We start from the raw sequence: 26223 nt of genomic DNA, 5'->3' as shown, positions 1-26223 counted from the left end.
AGAAGCCTAGTGTGAGGGGGCCCTCACGGTTCCGCCTACCCCGGACAGTGACCCGCGGAAATTTTTTGAAGAGTAATATGGTCATGAAGCAAAAAATCCTTGAGATATTCTGGTTTAGCGAGTTAGTTATTAATAATCACGAAAAGAGATATTAAGTGCTATGACAAACAGACATCAGATAGACGGACAGAGTCACACCATAAGGGTTAATTTTGTATCTGTTTGGTATGGAACCCTAAAAACTATGGAACCGGATCATATCGCGTATAATGAATTTATTTTTAATGTTTTACCATTCTTTTCGGCACTAGTTTTTGCGGCACGTAATCGTGATAAAACGAGGAGGATTATATGATTTATAAGGTTTAAAACCGCGAAGGCCAATTCATACTAATGATATTTTGATTAGATGCATTTGATTAATGATATTTTGATTAGATTCATACATCTTAAATATATTATAGAAAAATTATTACTAACTTTAAAAAAATATACGTTTTGTACGTTCCCATTACGAATTATAGAATAACTATTTTTTCACCACACCAACTTATAAAGGCTTACTTTGCTATTCGAAAACAGATAGCAAAATTGCATTTTATCCACAAGAGTTCAAAGTAATTTCATACAAAGTTTAACTTGACATGTCGAGCTGGCTGGTAGAATTTAACTATAAATGATGATTTTGAATCATAAATATTGAATAAATTGATAGATTCCATTCAGTTTGATGTTTTATAGTCAGTATTTTGTTCGTGTTGGTGTGGTGAAAAGTTTTGTGTTTCACTCGGTGGGAAAGTTTGTTTAACCTTCGTGTCTTGATACCCTCGCAACGTTCAAGATTCCACTTTTTGAACCAATCGCTACGCTCGCGGTTCAATATTGGAATCTTTCGCTTGCTCGGGTATCAATATTGGCACATGCGGTTAAACAACAACTTTGCCCCCTTGTAAAACAAATAACTATTAAGGATTTCATCATAAATTACCTACCGTTAGAATAATACTTAATGAAGATATTGATACTTAATGAAGACTTGGAGGCCTTGGTCACTTTTTCTTTGTATATGACATTTATTTAATGTTTATTTAATGAAGATATTGTTACAGGGTTATTAATTAATAGGTTACCGACCCATCGATAACCTTAATTTGGAAGATAATTAATGAGTTTGAACTTGAACCTGATAAGCTCCGAAACGACCTTGTCATGTTGAAACAATCAACGGGGGATTTTAACGGCTGTATTATAGGGGTGAAACAGCGCGGCACATACCAGCCCAACCTATGTCATTACTCATGAGAGTCATAAGTTGAAGACCTTTGTGATATTTCATTTTATAGTTAAATTATTGACACGATTGTATTTCAGTTGTCAAGCGTTTTATATGCGCTATGGCATTATTACATACAAGGTGCTCGCGAGGAACCCGCATAACTTGAACCACGCGTTTCTGAGGCAAAAAGAAAGAAAAAATGTTATATGAATTTTAAAATTTTTCGCCAAAAAAAAAAAATTTTTTTTTTTTTTTTTTTTTACTTTTTTGGACGTATTTTCACATAAAAATTTTTTTTATCCATAAAGTTGGCAATTAAAATGAGTTCCTTCATTTATTTTTCTAAAAACCAAATTATTTGGAAGTTTTTCTTGTCACATTTTGACATCTATCAATGACTACTGTGAGACTATGACTATGCTCCACAATTGCGCATCAGCGCCGTTAAGAAACCTTTTCTACTGAGTAACAATACGGAAATGTTTTTTTTAAATTGGCAATAACTCTGAAACTAGACGAAATCTAGAAAAGTTTATATGACATTTTAGTCTTAAAATGTGACCAAGAATATGCCGTTAAAGGTATATGGGTTCCTCGCGAGCACCTTGTATATCTTACATTCAGTGAATGAGTCCGCAATAGATACTATTACAGAATCAATTCTAATGCATAAGCTCACGCCACGCTTCATTATTCCCGGAAGATGATTAGATTTTGCACTCGTCCTAAAATGCTATACATACCTAAGAACGAGAAATTTTTGAGCATTACATACAGATTATCAATCGTTTTGGGAGGCCATTTTCGAAGCTATTGCTGAGAGCCCGAAGGTTATGCTGAACCTCCAACGAACAGGGTTCTGCCTGAACATGTTTAAAATAAAACCTAACAAAGGAAAAGCTTCCCATACAGCTGCTTCTCATACAGCCCTTGAGCTTCTCATACAGCTGCTTGCCCTCAGCGTCGATAGGTAGCAGGCGCTTTCAAATCAGGGTCGTTTTTTCAAGTTACTGTTGACAGCCAGACCAAGCCACCTGATCCTCCAGGCGAACTTGTTCTACCAAAGCGAAATGGCCTCATTTCGTGGCTCTTCATATTCTATCTGTATGTCTCGAAAATTGTTTATTGCCTGTGTGCTTACGAATAAACCATTATTCTATTCTATTTTATTCAAAGACCGCTTCAGGCGAACAGTGTTCTAATTGCACATGTTAAAAACAATACTTACCATAGGATGAGGCCGTCTTTCAGCTTCTCATACAGCTGTTTGCCCTCGGCGTCGATCGGCAGCAGGTGCTTCAAGTCGGGGTCACTCTCCAGGTTACTGTTGATCCAGCCTGAGAAGGCCATCTGTTCCTCCAGGCGAACAGAGTGTGTTGTGCCTGAAATTTGCAACAAATACATTACACCTACTAAAAGTTTCCGGGCATTGGTACGATTGCTAAAAAACACTTTATAACGCGACTGTTGGCTCTTGTACAGGTCAATTCACAAGAGCTGGCACGAATGTTTGAATGAAAATATGCATGTGTGTGACAGATTAACCAATAAAATGGTGGCTCTTGACAGTTACGACTGTATACCAATACAGGTGTCACTCACACAATCAAAGTTTCGTTCATTTCATTCGTGCCAGCTTTCGTGAATCGACCTGTACAGCTAAGTAATTTGTCCCCTGTTCGGTCTGTCTGTGATGCTCTGTACCACGACCACGAGCCAGATGGTCGGACGACATCAAAAAGACGGCAGGGCCGATCTGGCACAGAACTGCCGCTTATAGAACAGAATGGAAGTCAATGAAAGAGGCATATTATGTTCAGAAGTGGACGCAAATATGCTGAGAAGAAGAAGTAATATGTATTTAATAGCAACTTGCATTTACAATTTCAGCGGCAGTTTGATTTTATCACGATCTAGTTGAGTATATGTAATTTCATGAGTTCTTACCATCACTAGACGCTTCGCTCATGCCGCCCAGGTGTTCCAGATTTTCCTTTTTACTCACAGCCTGTTTGAATGTGCTGGAGACCTGGAAATTTAGAAATGCGTTTCAATAAACTTGGTTTTGTAACCTCTAGTAAACGTTCTATAAATAAAAGTTGTTTTTCTCTAACGATTCCGATGAAATTTGTTATGTAGGGGTTTTTGGGGTGAAAATATGATCAAGGTAGGTCTTATCTCAGAAGATAACGCTTTTTTGAGTTTTTAGCCTGATAGCCTCCCAAATATGGGTTATACTCTAAAACAGAAAAATAAACAAGTCAATTACAAAACTATTTGTTTATCATGGCTATTGTATTCCCATAACTCTTTAATTCCCCCCGAGATAACGGCAATTTCACTTTCAATTTACAACCAAAATAAATAAGAATCATGTTCCTTATTTCCATAAACATAACTCAAAAGGCTTGTTCAGCAAGGCGTCAAAAATCTTTTTATTACTAACGTTGAACTAATGTAATTGGTGTACAAAATTACCGCGTTAAACTGGTATGTGTGTTAACAGGCCCAATTAATTTCACGGCTAGTTTGCACAGTATTTCATTATTGTTTTTTCTAGGTCTTTAACAGTATGTAGATTCATTTGATGGTTCAATGAACTAGAGGCGAGTGCTCTGAAAAACTAAATCAACACTTTATGTCCTTTTCACTAGCAGTATTGGTAAATGTAGCGTAACAGAGAAAGCACAATTGCTGATATGAAAGGCAATGAACGCTAACAGTTTCATTTAGTTTTTTAATGTATCAGCCTAATGAAATTCATTGATACAATAATTGATCTGAGTGGAGTATGTGAAAGTGGTCAAATTCCTGATAGAAATATTTAATAAGAATAATAAGTACTTATGATGTCCAAAACCGTAGAGATGGGCGCTGACGGGTAAATACCGGGAAAATACCCATATCTACCCAATCTACCCGGTATTTACCCGTATCTACCCAAATGAGCGGGTATAAAAAATAATCTATGAAATTAAAGATTATTCTTAATTTACATGACTGAAATATATTTTTCTACTAAAATAAATATATATATTTGACTAACTAATATTAAAATGTTAACAGAGATTCCAAATATTCCATATATCATGTGTAATTTACCACATTCAATTAAAAAGTTGTATTCCCCAGATGTTTTAGGCCCACTAAGTATTCAAATAACTTACTTAACTTAAACACGGTGGACAGACAAATTCAAATTCATTAGCCAATGAGGTCACAGCTTTGCAAAACGCCAGGTAGTTGCATCCGTATTGAAAGGGTGCAATAAGTCACTTGACCGGTCAGTTACTTTTTTTATTTTTATTCATGGGATATTTATACTTTAGTTTGTACTTAGTTAAACAAGCGCCACGTCCATGTGTGATTTTAATTAACACTTGCTTTGAATTCGGACTGTAATAATGCCTTCTATGTGACTTCGGCTAGATAGTAGGCTTTACCAAACAAACAGCAAGTAACATTTTAGTGCTATAATTTTGGTTTTCGACGCTAAAAGCTACTATAGATGTCGTATAAAGGTTTTCGGCGTGACCGCCTGTCGTATAAAAGCCTCCAGTAACACCTTTTAGCTCTATAAGCTTGTACCGCTAAAAGGTGTTATTATATATAGTCCTCCTCATCGTTTTCGATGACGGCGACCCTAAATAAGCCTTACGGACGTTTCCTTGCATGTGCTCTAATGTGGCTGGCCAGGCCGAACTTGCTTTTAAATACTCGCTGGCACGGGTGGCAATAAAGTTCGCCAGCGGAGTTATACGTGTACACGTAGGAGGGCTTAGGTCTCTCTTTTCGTAATTGGCGCTTTTCATCTAAGGTTTTGAGGCGGTTATCCTCAAATGCCTTAACACCGTTATAGATGGTAGTTCGCCAAGATGACCTTTTCCCAGCAAGCTCCTCCCAACGCTCATGGTCGATGTCGCAAGCGTTCAGATGTCGTTTGAGCACGTCCTTGTAGCGCAGGTGCTGACCACCGTGCCTTCGCTTACCCGCCGCTAACTCAGAGTAGAGAATAGTTTTTGGCAAACGGTGGTCGCCCATTCTAAGGACATGCCCACACCATCTAAGCTGCCGCTGCATTAATATGGCCTCCATGCCATATAATCCCGAACGACGCAGGACCTCGGAGTTGGGGACGCGATCCTGCCACTTGATCCTAAGTATAGACCGCAGACATCTCAGGTGGTAAGTGTCTAGTTTTTTAACGTCTGTTTTGTAGAGGCACCATGTCTCTGCTCCATATAAAAGGACAGGGATGATTAACGCCTTGTAGATGCTAATTTTTGTCTCGAGTTTGAGATCATATATATCACCATTTATATCACCATTTTATAGAGCCGCTATAGGCCTGGTCTATAACAGGATCAAATATGACTACTATAGGTCTATATTATTGTATAATAGTGTTAGGAATCACTGCTATGCAATCAATTTGCGCTACTAAGGTTCCCGACAAGCCGCTATAGTTGTTGCGTTATACAGCTAAAAGGTGTTATTAGGAAGTGATGTAAACGTTTATATCACCATTTTATAGAGCCGCTATAGGCCTGGTCTATAACAGGATCAAATATGACTATTATAGAACAATATTACTGTATAATGGTGTTAGAAATCACTGTTATGCAATCAATTTGCGCTATTAAGGTTACCAACAAGCCGCTTATAGTATTTTTAGTAGTTGTGTTTTAACAGATTTAAAACCTAACTATACCACTATTTTGGGATATAGTGGCTTTGGAAAACACTGCTATAGTATTTAACACTGTATAGTAGTGATATGAATACCATTATAGAGCTATTATTATAATGAAGTTTTCAGGATACGTTTATATAGCTTTGAAAAGGTTATAGTCGTTTTCTAATGCCTTTTATATCTCATCGCCGTATACGCCACAATGACTCTTTAAATATCACAGACCTGTTGAATAATGATTTCGGTATCTCTTTTAAAACACAATAGCGTTATAGCTGAGTTTACTATATGTTTTATAAACCAAATCAGATATATAAGAGTAGAAAACGATTACTTTTAAATGACAATTTTGACCTTAAAAGGCTGTTTTATGGTGTTTATACATCGTAATTATGAAATCAGGCCAAAGATGCGGTATCTGGTTCCGTACAGTGTTTTTCTAGAAATTAACTTTAAAAATACACATAGCGACCAATTGTAGTTTAGATTTGTCATACTAAAAAGAAAACAACATTTATTAATACTGTTTAAAAGATCTTTCTATAGTAAAACATTGAAAACAAGTATTGTTTTCTATATAAAGAACTTATAAGTTAAACTGGATCATAGTTAAATTCTCATGCAACCCTAATTGAATCCACGATGGCGGGCTTATGGCAGTGAATGCGTATAATAAGTGATATAGTCGAACTATAAAAGCGTATGTTTTACTTCTTGGATCCATAGTAGAAACTATGGTGCCAATAATTTTATTGTATTAAATTATATTTATTTATTTTATTCAAAACATGTATAAATCGAGGGCGCATTTAAAATACTCCATTAAACTAATATTCTTTTAACGGTAAAATTTCCATCGCATACCTTTTTGCAGTAATGATGGAAGTATACGAAATCTTGACACTAAACTTCACAAGTTCACACGCCACTTTTCGTTAAGTTCCTCGTTTAGAACAGTTTTTGTTAAATATTACACACATTAAATTATTTTAGAAATTTCGCATTAAAAGGGACGGCAACTGCTATTATAGAACAAAATAACATGTATAACGGAATCTCAAATGCTACTATAGCATACATTGATACTATAATAGCGTTACTGTGTCCTCTATGTCAACAAATTAGCACAATAGTCATCATTACATCACCATTATAGACCTTAAACGTCACGGATGATACTGCTATAGGCCTATTATATCACTAAATGGCTGCATAATTGCGCCAAATCGGCTCTACAGTACCAATATAGACTATTTATAGGACCATTTAGTGTGATTTAATTTGGTGTCCTCGACCACTATAGGACCAGAAATTGTTACTTGAGAGGAACTATAATAAGCACACAAAATTTCATCCCCATCGGTTCAGCCGTTTAGGAGGAGGAGGTAACAAACACACAAGCATGTCAATGATATTTAACAAATTCCTTATTCAATACAAATACTTCGATATATGTTTATAGAACTATATTAATAAAATATAAATATATTATACAATACGAAGAAAACATTTTTTCACGATTAAATTCAATTTATGACCCATTTTATTACAATATTTATTTATACCCACCCATTAGGGTAGAAAAGGTAAATATCGGGTAGATTGGGTAAATACCCGGTAAATACCCGATATCTACCCCGGGTATTTTCCCGCCGCCCATCTCTAGTAGTGTCATTTAAGCGTCGACGTCTGGTGCTAACTAAGGAAAATATCTACAGCTCGTCGAACAGTAGACATAAAGTTGACTAGACGCCGGCACTCAGGGTGTATTGAGCACTCAATACATGATGAAATTAAATAAAGAAAACAGTTTTAATTGTGATAATGAGTTTTATTTTATATCAACAAACCACCATTGCATTTACACGAATGACACATATATTTGAATATCGAACCCATCGAGCCCGGAAGTTAGTTTTTAAACCACATATCATAAACACAAATAATAGACCTAACATGGAGGTGCAATTACATTGGTATATTTTCAACACCCCTTCTCAATGTAATTACACTTTAAAACAAGATAAAACTTAATTAGTATTTCTCAAATACAACATTAACTAACTTACATGCTACATATCCAATCACATAGCATGTCTGCAGGTTGTTGGTTAGTTCTTATATATTTTAAATTAAATGAATTAAGTAAAATGAATCAACCAACAAGCTTCACTGACTGTTTAAAGTGTTAAGCTTCACTGACTACAACACTAGTTTTAACATTTACAACATACTCCAATTCTGTTGATAAATACACTGACTGATATTTCTTTCTTTCAAAAAATATCAAGCAATTTGAAAAATTAAAACATAGCCTGTGGTGGATTATCTATCTTTCAAATCTCCACCCCAGTCTGAGTTACAAAATGCCCCTAAAAACATCATTTTAACATTTATAGATAAATTTCAAATCTAGAGTATGTTTGACATATCTTAGTATCCTTTAATAATGCTGTCAATGACAAATCATTTGCACACTTCTGTTATCTACTCTCCACTGAAACAGCTAACAAACAATAAACAAACCTTCCTTTTATCATTACAAATGTAAGTTTCATTTTAACACTAACAAGTACTTTAAAGCCCTTAGACTTATTTATTTTGACAATAGTTTTACTACTAATTGGTACACTTTTCTTTATTTTAACAAATCAAGTTACAATTATTATAAACAGCCTAAATGTCATTTAAATTTAATATGTCATTGTTCAGAAAACCCCTAGCAACTAACCTGGTTTTATACTGCGGAGCGTCTTTATTACCACTTTTCTAAAACACTCACTTCCTACCTTACTACTGATCACTATTTCACTCCCTAGATCATTCACTGTTTTCCAGTTGTCACTATTTTCGCATGTCTTCAGTTCTCCCTTTATAGCTTCAAACCATTCAACAGCCTCATGCCGGGTCACTACCTCTTTGTATGTATCAGGCTCATTTTCTGTAGTTCGGACACTCTGGCAATTATAGCTGTAAAATTCAGGTGGTTTTCTTATCCGTGAACTTGGTTTTCGTGGAGGTATTTCTTTCAAGTCAACTTCATCACCAGATGGGATATATTCACTTCCTGATTCCTCTGCACTTGAAGTTGCTGTTCTCTCACTGACACTTGACAACTCCCCTTCTGGCTCAGTGCAAGGTTCTTCAGTTTTTCTCTCTGTGTTTTCTTTAAAGGTCAAAGTGACCTCCTGCTGACTCCCATCTTTTGATTCTACACTCTCCAAGAAAACGACGTCCCGCTTCAAATCCACACTCTTTGTATCAGGATAGTATACTCTATAGCCTTTCACAGTATCTCCATATCCAACCATCAATCCTCTTTCCCCTTTTCGGTCCCACTTCTTCCTCTTCTCTTTTGGAATATGAGTATATACTGGAGTACCGAAGGGTTTTAACTGGTGGATGTCAAAACTTTTCCCTGACCAGACTTCATAAGGAGATTTTTCACTGTATTTGCTTTTACCAGTCCTATTCAGTACAAATACTGCTGCTGCTATTGCCTCTGCCCACAACTCTTTTGGCAGGTTCTTGGCATTCAGCATGGTTCTAGCAGACTCGACAAGGGTACGTATTTCGGGTTCAGCATTGACATTTCGCTCTGTTATTTCATTCCGCGTCTGATGTTCTATTCCGCGTCTCGACAACATCTCCTTCACGTCTCTGTTTATCTCTGTATCACCACGAAACACTCGAACTCTGTTTCCTGTCATGTTTTCCGCCTTATTCAGAAAATCATTAATACAACCCTTCACTTCGTATTTGTTTTTCACAAAATAAACTGTTCTGTACAATATGGATACTCGTCTCCGTCTTTTGCTCATACACACTGAGCAGTTTCTTCCACATTTGAGCCGAGGTTGAGCATGATAATATATGCATCATGGAGCTCTCCGTCATGCGCGTTACCAGCAAAGCCTGAGCTTTTGCATCGTTTGCCTCCCAAGCAGCCTGTTCACTGCCAGTCTGTTCCGGTTTTACCGTCTTTCCTTCTACAATGTCCAACCATTTTTGACCTCGCAACAATACGGTTGTTTGAAATTTCCATATATTCCAGTTACTGGATCCTTCCAACTTTATCAAGCTGTTATTTGTATTTAAATTCAAATCCATCGTGCTGTTCCTTCCTTACTCCTAACGCCGAGCAAGTAAATTAAAATTTTCAACAATGGCGTCCTACTAACGTCCTCACTTTTATACTTCTCGCCGACACATTTCTTTCGACGATATACTTCCTGAATTCTTTAGATAATTTTACAGGAATATGCGCCAGGCTGTGGCTGGGCCCATAACCTGATGAAATTAAATAAAGAAAACAGTTTTAATTGTGATAATGAGTTTTATTTTATATCAACAAACCACCATTGCATTTACACGAATGACACATATATTTGAATATCGAACCCATCGAGCCCGGAAGTTAGTTTTTAAACCACATGTCATAAACACAAATAATAGACCTAACATGGAGGTGCAATTACATTGGTATATTTTCAACAATACACCCTAGTGTGGGGTGTTTCTTGTATTATACATCTCTTATTAATCATAGTAGCAGTGTACTTTGTATTGGGTTGGCACAAAAGTAATGACACACTCTACAAAACCCTATACATTTCCTTTCTTAAGTTAATTGTTTTCGATAATATTCTAGTATGTTGTAGAACATTCTAGGTACTTCTAATGTGAGGGTATATAAAGCCGCCCTCGTGATTGGTTTAGTTAGATTGAAATAAAATGGACGAGCGACAAGTTCGAACACTTTACTTATACGAGTACTTGTTAGGCCACAGTGCGCGGGCTGCGGCTGACAATATCAACACTGCATTGGGCGCTGGAAGTACAAGCCATGCCACGGTGTCCAGATGGTTTGACCGTTTTAAATCAGGAGACAGGAGCCTTGAAAGTCAGTCACGCTCAGGGCGACCACCTGCATTCAATGATGACAATTTACGCCGCGAACTATAGTCGAATCCTGATGCTACTACTCGAGAATTAGCGGAAGCACTTAACTGCAGTCACCACGCTGTGGAATTCCATCTGCATGAGCTTGGGTATCGAAAAGTTTTGGCTCGATGGGTACCGCACATCCTTACCGACGCCAGTCGTGCAGTCCGTGTCGCCATCTGTCAATCACTTTTGCTGCGACCCCGACGTAAAGAGTTTTTGACTGATCTGGTTACGGGAGATGAATCATGGATTTATTATGAGAACGATACACGTCGTGCTTTTTGGCTGCCTCGAGAAGAAACGCCACCAACTCAACCGAAGTTGAGTCAAAAGAACCGCTTAAAAGTTTTGCTTTGTTGTTTCTGGGACTCGCAAGGCATGCTGTTTCATGAACTATTACACAATGAAACTGTAAACGCTAACAAATATTTAACACAGCTCACCGAACTATCTTCTGCTATCAAGAAAAAACGACAAAGACGAGTCACTGTAATTTTACTACATGAAAACGCTCGACCTCATGTCGCATCTACCGTTCGCCATCAGCTGCAGAACTTGGGCTGGGAGACGATACCCCACCCACCTTATTCTCCAGACCTCGCACCATCAGACTTTCATTTGTTTAGAGCCCTGAAACGACATTTGCGGGGTAAACAATTCAATGATTTCCATGATGTACAGGTGGAGTTGAACAACTTTTTCGAGGCACAGCCATCAGAGTTCTGGGCGAAAGGCATCCAAACTTTGCCGGATCGTTGGCAAGAAGTCATAGATGCTAATTGTGATTACATCATCGACTAAGCTTTTTGTATTGTAATAATAATAAAAAATATAAAACGTAAACCAAGTGTCTCATTACTTTTGTGCCAACCCAATATAATTTATTGAAATTAATTTCCATAGAGTACCTAGTATGTGCCTGTGTGGTGACGGGTTAAGAATTTCACCACCCCCTTTCTTCCCGTGGGTGTCGTAGAAGGCGACTCTGGGATATGGGTTAAATTGTGGCGTAGGCGAGAGGCTGGCAACCTGTCACTGCAATGTCACAGTTTCGTTTTCTTTCAACCCCTTATTTGCCAAGAGTGGCACTGAAGCTTTAGTGGTTTCATGTGTTCTGCCTACCCCTTTGTGGGATGCAGGCGTGATTGTATGTATGTATGTATGTAAATTGTATCTTGTTTTTTAATGCATGTTAATTATAAGATGTAATGTTTTGAAAAGAAGTGGCCCGCCGAGTTTCTTGCCGGTCCCATAGTGGATACCCCCCTCCAACTGAGGGGGGACTGAAATCTTCTCGAGGCTGAGGCGTAGGGTTAGAGCCGGCGTAGCTCTATTTGACGTTCACATGCGCATTGTAATATGCCTACTTGGAAAATAAATATTTCATTTCATTTCATTAGTCCTCTTATCATAAACTTCCTGCGCATTGATATTGACGCAGAGCTCCTCAAAATCAGAGACATTTTTTATGTTATGAGACAGACTAGGTAATTGAGGAAGGCTACTATTATCCTCAAACTTCATCAAGAGGTGAGGGCTATTAGATATCAAGACCGATGCAGCTAAACCACAAACAAAAAACCAAGTGGTCACAATCTTCAAAATTTAAGGACTGAAGAAGATATTGAGGTAGGTATTACTCTGAGAGAAACATGCCGTTCTTGTCGCCATTCATATACTGCCGTTGACTCCGCGCCCATGCTTCGGCAGTAGTTGGTTGAGGACGGAAGCCTACAATTAAACCTTTTATCTTCTAACTAACCTGTTGGGCCTTGAGGTTGGCGCAGAGTTCCTCGAACTCTGAGAGAGACATGCCGTTCTTGCGGGCGTCGCCGTTCATACTGCCGTTGACGCCGCGCCCGTGCTTCGGCCCGTTGTCGTAGTATTCTTCTATCATACACCGGACCTGGAAACATAAGTCATTTGTTACATGCTGGTAGAGGCACGCCACTTGGTGGAACAACATCAAGATATATAGAGACGGACATCAGGGACAACCTAATTATTTACGCAGATAAACTAGAAACGAGTTCTCTAGCGCAAATGTACAGGGAGACCCGACCCATATAAACTGTGAACATGGGTTGGATATATGTACATACTTGGAATTGTCGACCCTTGCCTTTGTGACCCGATGGCCGAGCGGTTTAGGCAACCGTCCGGTAAACGGAGGACGCTGGTTCGATTCCAGTTATATCTGTAGTTGTAATCTGAGGGAATCGGTCTAAGTTATTCCACTTGCAGCACCTAACGGTGGGTCCAAGAATCCCAAAAAAGTTTAATTAGTAGAGGTAAGATGACTAACAAACAGAGATTTTGATAGTATGGATGACGAGTCTTTCACCGCTGGTCACTTTAACACCTTGTCATGACTAATTAACATATTTTCCTTGCAGTGGCACTTTACGTGTTCCTGTTAAATCTAAAACTTCCGGTTCTGTTTACAGTCCTGCACTGTCTAGAACAAGACATGTATGTTTCTGAGAAAATAATTACCTACATATTTACCGTCGTAATCGCGCAAATACCGGCCTTCCACGGCTGCAAGACTGAGCAAAATATAGGAATAAAGAAACCACGTTTCACCTAAAAATGGGACCTAATTATGTTTCATAATCAAAGGGGTATTCTGTAAATCTGTACCAAGGTCTCGATGCCTTATTTTGCGAGAAAGGTTTTGTCGTTAAATATTATTGAGTGACTAAATTTAGTCATCTTTCCTTCATATTCGTTCGACCTTGAATAAATTCTTTAAAAGTAACAATAAAGTCCATAAGATACTTAAAAAAATTGCATTAAAACAACTCTAAAAAGTTTACCTAACAGTGCATTGCTTTGTTTGTATCTAATAAAGTTACGTCATAAAGAAGTCGGCTTCATAAAACACATCCTTATACGGACTTAGTTTAAGGAAAACCAGTGGATTAGTGACAAGTTGCGAACCGAGGAATTTGTCATGCATATGTAGGACCACATTTATTAGAAATATACAGTCGATTCCTGGTTATTTACGCTAAGCGATACCATACATAGATAAGACATGCAGCAAATTATAAGGTACTATTTTATCTTTCAGATATTTAATGTTGGTAGTACTTGTTTTGGTTACTTCTGGGACAAATCAAGATATTTCTAGTCCTACTTACTGGCTAGTCTCAGAAATACGATAAAGCAGAGATCTTTTAAATTTAAATGATTTAATCTATTCATTTCTTGTCATCGTATGCTCTAGCAATGAAAAATACAGAAAGAGGAAAACTAGGTTGTGGTCTCTGGTTAACAATGTACGTTGCGTTTATCCTTTTGACCGCCATAGTCAAATGACGCACGCGGCTACATCAACTTCAGGTTGTAAGTAATGTAACAAGAGTTACTAGGATGTGCCGCGTACGACATTACAAGTAGCGGCACGTATATAAGTTTAGCGCTAAGTGAAATGTGGAGGGAATAGCTGCGCATGAGGACGCATAGCATTCGCCCCTGTAATCCCCTGAGAGACCTGTTTTTGACTTCTGCGCAATACTTAACTGCCAGCGCTAAACGTACGTGCCACTACTTGTACGTTACATGTACATTGTATGGGAAACAATAAATGCAAATGTGATGCTGTATTCTGTAACTGATGGTCAAATATAGAAGTGGATTGGAGACAAATAAGACAATTTACCTTCCATTGTGGAATTTTGTAGCCGACGCTGTCCAGCGCGTCTTTAAGCTCTTTCAGGTCAATGTAGCCGTTGCCGCTCGTATCCAGCTGTAACAAGAAAAACATAAACTTAGAACAAGCCGTACTTACAAACATTGAGTACTCTAAGAACAAATGAAATTATTTTCATGGGCAGACGGCGCTACGAGCCTTGACATGTAATATATCTAACGAGTTACAATGTTGGAAGATCAAGAAGTTCTACTATAAAAAAAACCGGCCAAGAGCGTGTCGGGCCACGCTCAGTGTAGGGTTCCGTAGTTTTCCGTATTTTTCTCAAAAACTACTGAACTATCAAGTTAATATATCTAGAAAACTTTATAAAGTTACAATTTGTGATTTTTTTCATATATTTTAAACATATATGGTTCAAAAGTTAGAGGGGGGGGACGCACTTTTTTTTCCTTTAGGAGCGATTATTTCCGAAAATATTAATATTATCAAAAAACGATCTTAGTAAACCCTTATTCATTTTTAAATACCTATCCAACAATATATCAAAAAGTTGGGGTTGGAATGAAAAAAAAAATCAGCCCCCACTTTACATGTAGGGGGGGTACCCTAATAAAACATTTTTTTCCATTTTTTATTTTTGCACTTTGTTGGCGTGATTGATATACATATTGGCTTACCAAATTTCAGCTTTCTAGTGCTAACGGTTACTGAGATTATCCGCGGACGGACGGACGGACGGACGGACGGACGGACGGACGGACAGACAGACATGGCGAAACTATAAGGGTTCCTAGTTGACTACGGAACCCTAATTATGATGTGATGCTAATGTCAACGGGAGAATATTAGTTCTACCCACAAACGTCACATATTAGATCAAGCAAACGTATCTACTTAGCGTGTCAAATGAACTATGTAAAATCCACTGAGTTGTCCGTCCTATTCGCAGCTTGCAGCTTTCGGGTGTAAATTTTTATAAGTTGAAGTCAACAAAAACATAAAAAATGCCTCGTATACGTGATATTTCATTGCAACAATCAAAAACTATGCGCAATCAAGGGCCTGAGTAAGATATATTTAAAATCACATGCAAGTAGCAACTTCAGTACAAAATCTGATACGCTCGGCCATTATACAAATAGATGAACTTGCATGTAAATTTAGTTCTGTGGTTATACCCATTATAATCTAACGAAAGTGAAGTAAAACTTTTGAGTTTAACACTAGACAGCGTGACGTGTTAAACAAATTGTTAATTCTCTTTTGTGGCGTGGACAACCACAGCATAATTTATGCTATTTTTAAAAGTTTCCTTATCAACTGCGATATAAGGGCGATATCATGTGTTAGTGTCAATGTGGGCAGGACGATAAATGATGACAAGTAAAGAATAAACAGCCTTGGCTCTCCTTTTGCGTATTATAAGCAGATTTATGGTAATGGATAAAAATATACGATGACAAAGATTTTCATCATATACGTTGTCTTCAAGACAATGCCTTCGTTAGGGTAACACTTGATAGCTGAGACAAAGAATCTCTCTCACATCTCATATTTATCTGTTTAAGAGCCAGTTGCACCAACCACATTTGACAGACACATCATCGTCACTCAGAAGATGTCTATGGAACTTTCCATGCAATAAAATTTAACGAACGCTTTAACGGTGACAGACGGTTTGATGCAACCGGTCCTAAATCTAGACCAGATAAAACTGAAATATCCGAGACTTTTAAGTTATCTGCAGACTAGTTACGAACCGACAATTTTTGGTTTTGTGTCATAAAGTTCTACGGCGTAAAGCCATCTGACTTTAAAAGCTTATGATCGCCAAGGTTACAACATAAATGTACCCAAACATGAAGAGGAAATACGACGTACCTAAGTTTAACACAATTTCACCGGAACTTGACGAGAAAATTTTAATTTCCAATGTTTAACATACCTACTTAAATATTTAAATTATTTATAAGCATACACGGAAAAAACACCATCGTTACGTATATCATCAACGTCACTGATGATTCATACCCATGCTCATCATCACATTCCAATGTTTTAACTTTACGACGAATCATTAAAATTCCTCTACCCAGAGACAAACAAGCAATTAATTAAAGCGACTAATCTTCCTATAAACTTACTAACCTTACAAAGAAAGCTAGGTACTTTGTTTCAAAATAAAATACTACAGCATGTAAATATGAGATGAAGCACATGATTGGATTGAGTATGTTGCCGCGAGATAGAATACCCGCCCTTATGTCATTAATACAATTAGAAAAAGATGTGTGATCGCGACATATTTTCGCGACTTTCATGTGCTAGTCCTGCAGGTGTAGATAAACTTTTAATTTGACAGACGAACGTTATTTTTAATTAACGCATATTAATTACTAGTGTGCCGCAGCAGGTGCCCTCACACGCAAGGTTTCATAACAAGACAGTTAGCGCGGTGAGTCAGTATGTAAAGTAGGTATATCCGCATGTCAGTAGGTCGTTGAGAGGTTGAACCGTTTCCGAGTAATTTTCTATGAGTCTTCATGTATATTTACAGTGTCAGTCATAGGCCGCTATGGCGATATCGAACACCAGGCAGGCAAGCATGGTCGCGCGATAAATGATAAAATTATCAGGCCGTTCATACCGCACTATTTGTAAGTTCGATAGGTGTTTTATCATTTATCGCGCGACCATGCTTGCCTACCTGATGTTAAAATAACATGTACAGAGATGTCAAAAATATATTTTAAAGACGATTATTTTCTTTCAGCTGCCTTTGACGAAAAAGCTGTTGTTCATCAAAAAAGTATTGCGTGTGCAGCGCGTTTATCAAGTAAAGCTCTTCACAATACCATGCGACGCCGTCTACATCAAAATGCGTTTCGGTTGCGTTGCTAAGTCGATTGTAAGGTATAGTATTATATGTCAGCTGTCAAACTGGTTACGTCACGCATCATAGTTTTGTGTATTGGCGTAGCGGCGTTGTTTATGTTTACTGAATCTCAGCTGTAAACTGGTATTGTGACTTATTGTTATTTACCCTTTTGCGGAAATGAATAAAATTATAGATTATTGTTAATAAAACGCATTGATATCTATTATAGAAAACAAGTATATTATGTGGATAAATGTGGATATTGAATCATCGATTACTTGACACGATTGTTTGAGACGGCCGGTCAAACAATCGTGTTTATGGTACGATGAATGTTTGCGATTATAATACCTACGTGTTATGAGGTAATATTATTTTCCAAATAAATGAAATCACGATAGTAATGTGATAGTAAAATAAAAATACTGAAGGATTTTATGAATGCTGCTTTGACCGCGTCATAGTTTATACTCAATGAACTTATGACTAGTTTAACACGTCCGCTGCGGTACCGGGTCAAAAGGCCTTGTACGATGTATGGTTAATTACGAGTTATACTAACTGTTAATATACCGAACGTTCGATGGCATCTGTATTATGCATATATGTTTTGCCTTATATCCATACAATAAATATACCTACTTTCAAGTTATTGACACCTAAATTTATTACCAGTTAGCAATTAGTCATGCATATAAAATAATCATAATATATTATAATTTTATATCGGAAATAAGGCATTACTCATTGCCTTATTTTTAAAACTTGTACAACCGCGACCAACCACAACTAAATGCGTTTTAGTTTCGTCAACGGTACAATTTGTAATAGGTATTTTATAATTATATTTTACACAGTTAATGTAGGTATTTTATATGGTAATTTAGGTATGGATAACCCCCGACGCAAAAACGACGGGGGATAAGTTTGACGTGTCTGTCTGTCTGTTTGTCTGTCTTGTCTGTCTTTTCAATATTAATAGCAAGTAAACAGATAACGCCTGGTGGTAAGCGATCACCGGCGCCTAATAAAGTGAATTATTATCTAAATTGTATAATATCACAGACGTTACCAATGTTACCACGCAGATAAAAATCGGCACATCTGTGTTTTTATCTTCAGATAGCATGACTTAAGAAGGTTATGACGGATTTCTAGTTAATTTCACGACAAATTAGATGATGAATTGACGAGAATAATAATTGTGTCGTGACTAGACTAGATATTTTAAAGAGATAATGCTGTCATAAAAATAACTACAACGTGTATGTCGTGAGATGTGCCAATAATGTTTTCATACATAACTATAACTTGTAAGGCATGAGATGTGCGATAACATTACAAATATGGGGTTAAGATATACGAGAAATTTGTAGATATGGAGGTTTATTACCTGCAATTCACTATAATTGAGTGTAATAAATTACAAGCAATTTGTAGAATTTAATTCAAGTAAAAGTTTTTGTAGGAATTCGGTTCAGTGTTGTAGGAAGCTTGGTGACTTCCTCGGGTGGTATTAGATGAAATACCGCCAGCATCGTTGCTACAATTGCTCAAAAGGCCTGTTTTAGATTTAAGCTAGTTATCTTTAGGCTTAGGTTTAATATGTAAATAAAAATAACCTTTCTAACATCAATTTTAGCAGTCATCATTTACATATGTCATATGATTACCATATATGTATTTCTCCCAAACACGGACAAAACTAGTAAGCCTTGGCAGGAGTCATCGGCTGACCTTGTCTCCACTTTCGGGCGCCAAGCAGAGCATATCCTCATTAACATTCGCCGGCAATTATCAGTTAAATGGATGTTCCGTCGTGTTGAAATGCAACGGGGTTACTTACAGCCGTAGGTCGTGAGAAAAAAATATCCTCCTTGCGTTATCCTGGCATTTGCCACGGTTCACGGGAGCCTGGGGTCCGCTTTGACAACCAATCCCAAGATTTGGCGTAGGCACTAGTTTTTACGAAAGCGACTGCCATCTGACCTACCAACCCGAAGGGTAAACTAGACCTTATTGGAATTAGTCCGGTTTCTACTTTTTTCGTTTTCCTTCACCGAAAAGCGACTGGCAAAAATATCAAATAACAATTCCACACATGAAATCCGAAAAACTCATTGGTGCGAGCCGGGGTTCGAACCCGCGACCTCCGGAACGAAAGTCGCACGTACTTACCGCTAGGCTACCAGCGCTTTCAAAAACTTTACAATATAAATAATTCAATTTAAAGCCAAGAGAGATGAAACACCTTTAATTTTTTTTTTTTTTAGTATGAATAGGTAGACGTTTGACGACGATCACACCTGATAGTGGGGACGTTTATCGACAAAAAGAGGCCAAACCTTTTTTTTCTTGACCAAAGCATGAAACTTGGCACAGTTGTTCCTTATATCAAAATAAGCCGATTAAGATCGGGAGCCTTCGGGAGCCTCCCCCTGGGGCTCGGGAGGGGGTTCAAAGTACCGCTACACCCGGCTTGCTTTGAAAAATTCTAACATAGCCCGTTTAGTTCATAGGTCATGTTTGGTATCGTTTTCGAGTAAATCAATAACGTAGAATTCATTTTTGGTACTAAAATTATAATTTAATGGTAAATAAAATAAAAAAAAAATTAAAAGTTTGAAATTTTCATCTATGATTTACAAATTCAAGTCATCATAAATGTCAAACTGTTTGCTTTTTCTACAAATAAAAAATATGATATGAAAGCCTATTTAATATAGATTATGAATAATATAACTTTTACCCACCTTTACTAACGTTAAGTTTCATAAAAAAAACTTTAAACCGCGCGGCGTCGGGACGCCGCGAGCGTAATTTTAAAATGCCTTTATTTTAAAAAACTCTATTAGAACCCAGTTAGCTATTAGGTCATGTTTAGTATCGTTTTCGAGTAAATTAATAACGTAGAACTTAGTTTTGGTACTAAAATGACCATTTAATGTTAAATGAAAAAAAATAAATCTGTGAGTTGCAAATTCAAGTCACCATAAATGTCAAACGGTTTGCTTTTTCTATAAATATAAAAATATGATATTAAAGCCTATTCACAAAGGATAGTACGCGTTCACCTACGCGAGCTTAGACTGTGTGCGGGGAACGCGCCTCTTTCATATATTTGATCGCCAGTGTCAGAGGTGTGTTAATGCATAAATAGAAAAAGATTCATTATTATTGACTCCGGTGTCGACAACGGCAACACTCGGGTCGGACCACACGAATTATAATGAGCTCATTATAATTGAGTCGGAACTGCCATAGAGTATCCAACACTGAAAAGTTAGCACTTATAGTTTAGTCTGTGGTGTCCTAATTGACAGATTACTCATACTCATACTACTCATACTATACATTTCCTTCACAGAAACATAGCTGGGTACATATGGAACTGCATAAAGAAGGCTCTACCCTCTTTATGCAGTTGTATCGGTTTTTGCAACCTGATTTACATTTACATCTTGTAACTTCTAAGCATATACTGGCCACTTCAGTGTTGTCTGACCAGTGTGGTACCCATTCGTCTCCTTCTTCCTTCCATCCCCAAGAAGACGGACTTAGCAAATTTTGGTGTGGCACCAACGTCTGACTCCAAACAAGAACGCCCTGAATCCCATTTCTCAAAACTGAAAGTTACAAGTTACAAGCGGAAGTCTCTTTCCAACTTGTCATATTAGACATTGACAACAAGTTGAAAATTGTAACTTGTAGGTTCGAGAAATGGGCCCCTGGTGCACTGTGCGCAGTATATGCTGATGCAAGGCAGCCTCTGAAGGAGGTATGTTCTCCAATTGTCGATCTTTTCTGGTACCTAAAGAGGTAGGTACTTCGACCACTCACTTCACCGTTGAGCAACGACTTGGTCTGAAACAATATGTGCATTATCATTTTAGAGTCTACAACTATCAAATTACAACTTTTTGGTGGATCACGTAACCTTCAGTATTACCCACTTACGTTACGTATCATACAAAATTATTACAAACTTTAGTAGAATCTGATTTGCCTCTGATATTGCTCCATCTTGTAATAGTTTGACACCTTGAGTGGCCTGGCTAAGCTTCAAAGCCAAAAGAAAACGTTTCTAGATTAGACATAGTATGGGTTAGGTACGATAAACGCAGCTTGAAACGATCAACAAGGGAGAAACATGGCCACCCAAGGCTTCAAACTATTACGAGATGGAGCAATATCATAGATAGGCTAATCAGATTCTACTAAAGTTTGTAATTATTTTGTATGATAGGTAAGTGTGTATGTGTAATAGTGAAGGTAATCCACCAAAATGTTGTAATTTGATAGTTGCAGAATCTGTTTAAATAAAATGACAATGCACATATTGTTTCAGATCAAGGGTCCTTACGCAACAGTGAATGAGTTCCGGAAGAACCTCTTTACTAGAAAAGATCGACACTTGGAGAACATACCTCCTTCCGAAGCTGCCTTACTTCATCATATACTGCCATTTGTCTAAGACTGGGGCTAAAGACATGCCAACCACACCCTTGCTGCCGACGCATTAGGACACCACGGACTCCACTGCCAGTCTATTGCTGGCCGAATTTTGTGACACGCTGCACTTAACGATTTAATCCGCAATGCTCTCGGCACAGCGAACATACCGACAACCCTCGAAACTGTCGGCCTGTCAGCAGCAGACGGAAAGCGGCCTGATGGTTGCTCGCTTTTGCCTTGGTTTCTGGGACGACCCTTGGCGTGGGGCGTGACCTGTGTGGATACCTTGGCTCCGTCCAACGTCTAACGCTCGGCCCAGAAACCAGGGACTGCTGCTGCAAAACGCCCAGTTTAAACGCGCAAATATGCATTTTTAAAAAACAACTACATATTTGCGGCAATTGCATTTGAAACATTTGGACCATGGTCATCAGACACCAAGCAGTTCGTGAAGGAAGCTTCCACCAAACTTGTCTGGGTGTTTGGTGACATACGCATAGGCTTTTACATCATATTTTTATTTAAAGAAAAAGCAAACAGTTGACATTTTTGTTGACTTGAATTTGCAATTAAAAATCGAAATAAGATGTCATATATTAAAGAAAAAATGACGAGCACCACCAGTGGTGAAGGCCGGATTCGAACCGGCGTCTTTTAGCAATCCGGGCCAAACGCCATCACCCCTAGGCCACCTCGCCACAGCGGAAGCCGTCGAAATTTCTCTTCTATATGTCATCTTTGTAAGACTAGGCGTCTTTGACCAACTCTAAGGGCAAGCAGTAGGTGCTTGCACCTCCTATACGAAACCTTTACAGGTTTGCGATATAGCTAGAGAGACTGGTGCTGCCATCTATACGCAACTATGGGAACAAATCAAATTATTTTAACAAATATTTTGATTTGTGTTTTTTATGTAGTCACACTACTATATATAAATTAAAAATCGAAATAAGATGTCATATATTAAAGAAAAAATGACGAGCACCACCAGTGGTGAAGGCCGGATTCGAACCGGCGTCTTTTAGCAATCCGGGCCAAACGCCATCACCCCTAGGCCACCTCGCCACAGCGGAAGCCGTCGAAATTTCTCTTCCATATGTCATCTTTGTAAGACTAGGCGTCTTAATAATAATTAATAAAATAATTAATTAATTTAATTTGGCGTAATTTGATTTGTTCCCATAGTTGCGTATAGATGGCAGCACCAGTCTCTCTAGCTATATCGCAAACCTGTACAGGTTTCGTATAGGAGGTGCAAGCACCTACTGCTTGCCCTTAGAGTTGGTCAAAGACGCCTAGTCTTACAAAGATGACATATAGAAGAGAAATTTCGACGGCTTCCGCTGTGGCGAGGTGGCCTAGGGGTGATGGCGTTTGGCCCGGATTGCTAAAAGACGCCGGTTCGAATCCGGCCTTCACCACTGGTGGTGCTCGTCATTTTTTCTTTAATATATGACATCTTATTTCGATTTTTAATTTATATATAGTAGTGTGACTACATAAAAAACACAAATCAAAATATTTGTTAAAATAATTTGATTTGTTCCCATAGTTGCGTGTTGAATTTGCAAATTATAGATGAATATTTTTTTAATTTATTTACAATTAAATTATAATTGTAGTACCAAAAATAAATTCTTTGTTATTAATTTACTCGAAAACTACGAGTATATCAAACATGACCTAATAGCTAAACCGGGTCTAATAGAGTTTTTAAAATAGAGGTATTTTAAAATTACGCTCGCGGCGTCCCGACGCCGCGCGTCTTAAAGTATTTTTTTTGTGGAACTTAACGTTTGTGAAGGTGGATAAAAGTTATATTTTTTATAATCTATATTAAATAGGCTTTCATATCATATTTTTTATTTATAGAAAAAGCAAACAGTTTGTCATTTATGATGACTTGAATTTGTAAATCATGGATGAAAATTTCAAATTTTTTAATTTTTTGTTATTTTATTTACCATTAAATGATAATTATAGTACTAAAAACGAATTCTACGTTATTGATTTACTCGGAAACGATACCAAACATGACCTATTAACTAAACGGGGTAAGTTAGAATTTTTCAAACCAAGCCGGGTGAAGCGGTACTTTGACCCCCCCTCCCGGGCCCCAGGGGGGAGGTTCCCGAAGGCTCCCGATCTTAATCGGCTTATTTTGATATAAGGAACAACTGTGCCAAGTTTCATGCTTTGGTCAAAAAATTTAAGGTTTTTCAATAAACTCCCCAGCTATGATGGTAAGTGATGATGCGGTCTACGGTGGATAAATTTGTCGGTATTCATATATTCTTACTGTTTTTTCGTGTAGGTACCTTTTGTTTTTATATGATGATAGTTATGATTGTAAGTGCTATTTGTAGACTTTTGAAGGAACTCTTGAAATACCGCGAATGAATCATCATATTCAACATGTGCAGTTAAAATGTACTGTCACGTATTTATGCAAAATGTAGATTCTAGGTATTTCAACTATTTCAATAATATATTAAGGACATATGGTAGCTTAGTAATAATATTCTCCCGGGGTGCTGACGCAGCCGGCCAGTATGATAACCTCGTCCTGTTAATGTAATTGTTAGTCGACCTCATGACACATAAATACACGTTATTTATTACCCTTATGTGAGTCACTACTTTGATGTTATATGCATTGTGTGTAAATGTACATATTTTGATAATTGTATGCAGAACCAATAGTATTTCAACATAGATCAAACCCCATATCAGTAGGCCATATTTACGTTCTAACAGAATATAACCATGGCATTCAAGATAAGGTAATTGAGATTTTGTGCTACTTGACTCTTGAGCCTATTACTATATAATTATAGATTATAAGCTATTAAGATTACTTACTAGCAAAGAGGATCGAGTATTATAGAGAGTTACTGTCAAAGTAAAATGTGTAATCATAGTGCATAGACTGCCATCTCTCGACACAAGCTTAAAACTTTTGAACCTCTGTCTTGACAATTTGGCCCATATTGTTAGTGTGATATGTGTTAAAATGTCTAATATTATTATTAGCGCCATCTATAGCCGAGCGTTCCCCAAAGGTGTAACGCCATCTAGGCCACCGTACCTTTTTCTCTAGGGCTTTGAGGTACGTATTTTTCTTAGATTTTAGCCGTCTATACGGAGTTACATACGTCTTTTCTTACTAGTAAACATACATATTGAGCCAATAATGTTAATATTTGATACAAATAGTACATTACATCAGAGGCCGGGAAAATGAGGGATAGGGATACGAGGCCGGGAATCCGTTTTCACGCCGAGGCATGTATAGTGCTTTTCTCAAACATACAATGAAATAAAAAAAAATGCTCTAAAGGACAATATTTTATAAAAAAAAGTTACTTTGCAGGCCTAGGCCTGAAAAACAATATGAAATTCCTTTACAGTCCTCTCGAGTTGTTGCGCCCAAAAAGCGATACTTCCCAGCCCATTTTAAGGAACGTAAAGACAATATTTCATTGCATGTTTGAGAAAAATAACTTTACAATGGGGTCGTAGCCCAATAACTTGACAAATATTGACGTTATAATTTCTTCAAGTGGTCGTTTAGTAATTTATTACATCTATTAGTGAGATAGAGAAAGCACTTGAGTACACACTCAAATCGTTAGCAAATGTATGGTATCTTTGAACTTGTAATCATTTATCAATACTCTCAGACATATTAATGTTGTGCTATTTATTTGAATTGCATTCATCAATCTTTAATGCTTTTACTAGTTTATACATTACTGTTGAATAATAATATTCTATATTTAAATTTATAACACATGATACGATAGACAATAAATATTACTTTGATTATGTATCTTATCATTCTTATCAACTATGATTATTAGTTCATCAAGTTTTACTGTAACATATTTATGACACATTCCTTATTTAGTGGAAAATACTGTAATAATGGTTTGATCTTTTCCTTTCTATGACAACTATGAGACAGGAAAGACAATACAAATTCAAATATTTGACAATACACGTACATATAATATTAGTCATAATATATTATGTACCAATATTATATTACCAGCATACATAAACTCACGCCTGTATTCCCAAACAGGGTAGGCAGCGCTCATGAAACTGACAAACTGTTGGCAATTAGGGGGTTGAAAGAAAACTAAATTGTGCAGCAGTGACAGGTCATCGCCCACGCCACTATTGAACCCATATACCACAGTCGACTTCCACAACACTGGAGGAAAGGGGGTGGAGAATTCATAAATACTGAATTCTGGATAAGAGGCTTGCGTAAGACAAGGATATTCTAATTAAGTATTTCAGGCGTC

General features: G+C 37.4%; 1 protein-coding gene across 3 annotated transcripts in view; it reads right to left on the bottom strand.

The window, feature by feature from the left end:
- Positions 1-26223, bottom strand: part of LOC125237578 (plastin-2) — an 82121-nt gene that overhangs the window by 12774 nt on the left and 43124 nt on the right. For all 3 annotated transcript variants that reach the window (XM_048144705.1, XM_048144706.1, XM_048144707.1), the window contains exons 2-5: positions 14584-14670; positions 12679-12822; positions 3224-3305; positions 2505-2658 (exon numbers count right to left, since the gene is read on the bottom strand). In XM_048144705.1, coding sequence (XP_048000662.1) covers positions 2505-2658; positions 3224-3305; positions 12679-12822; positions 14584-14670 — 467 coding nt within the window. The remainder of the gene's footprint in view (positions 1-2504; positions 2659-3223; positions 3306-12678; positions 12823-14583; positions 14671-26223) is intronic.

This window comes from Leguminivora glycinivorella, chromosome 21 (assembly GCF_023078275.1).
Source record: "Leguminivora glycinivorella isolate SPB_JAAS2020 chromosome 21, LegGlyc_1.1, whole genome shotgun sequence".
NCBI classification, from domain to species: Eukaryota; Metazoa; Arthropoda; class Insecta; order Lepidoptera; family Tortricidae; genus Leguminivora; species Leguminivora glycinivorella.
The sequence above is the reverse complement of the archived record's forward strand: the minus strand, read 5'-3'. Positions and strand labels throughout refer to the sequence as shown.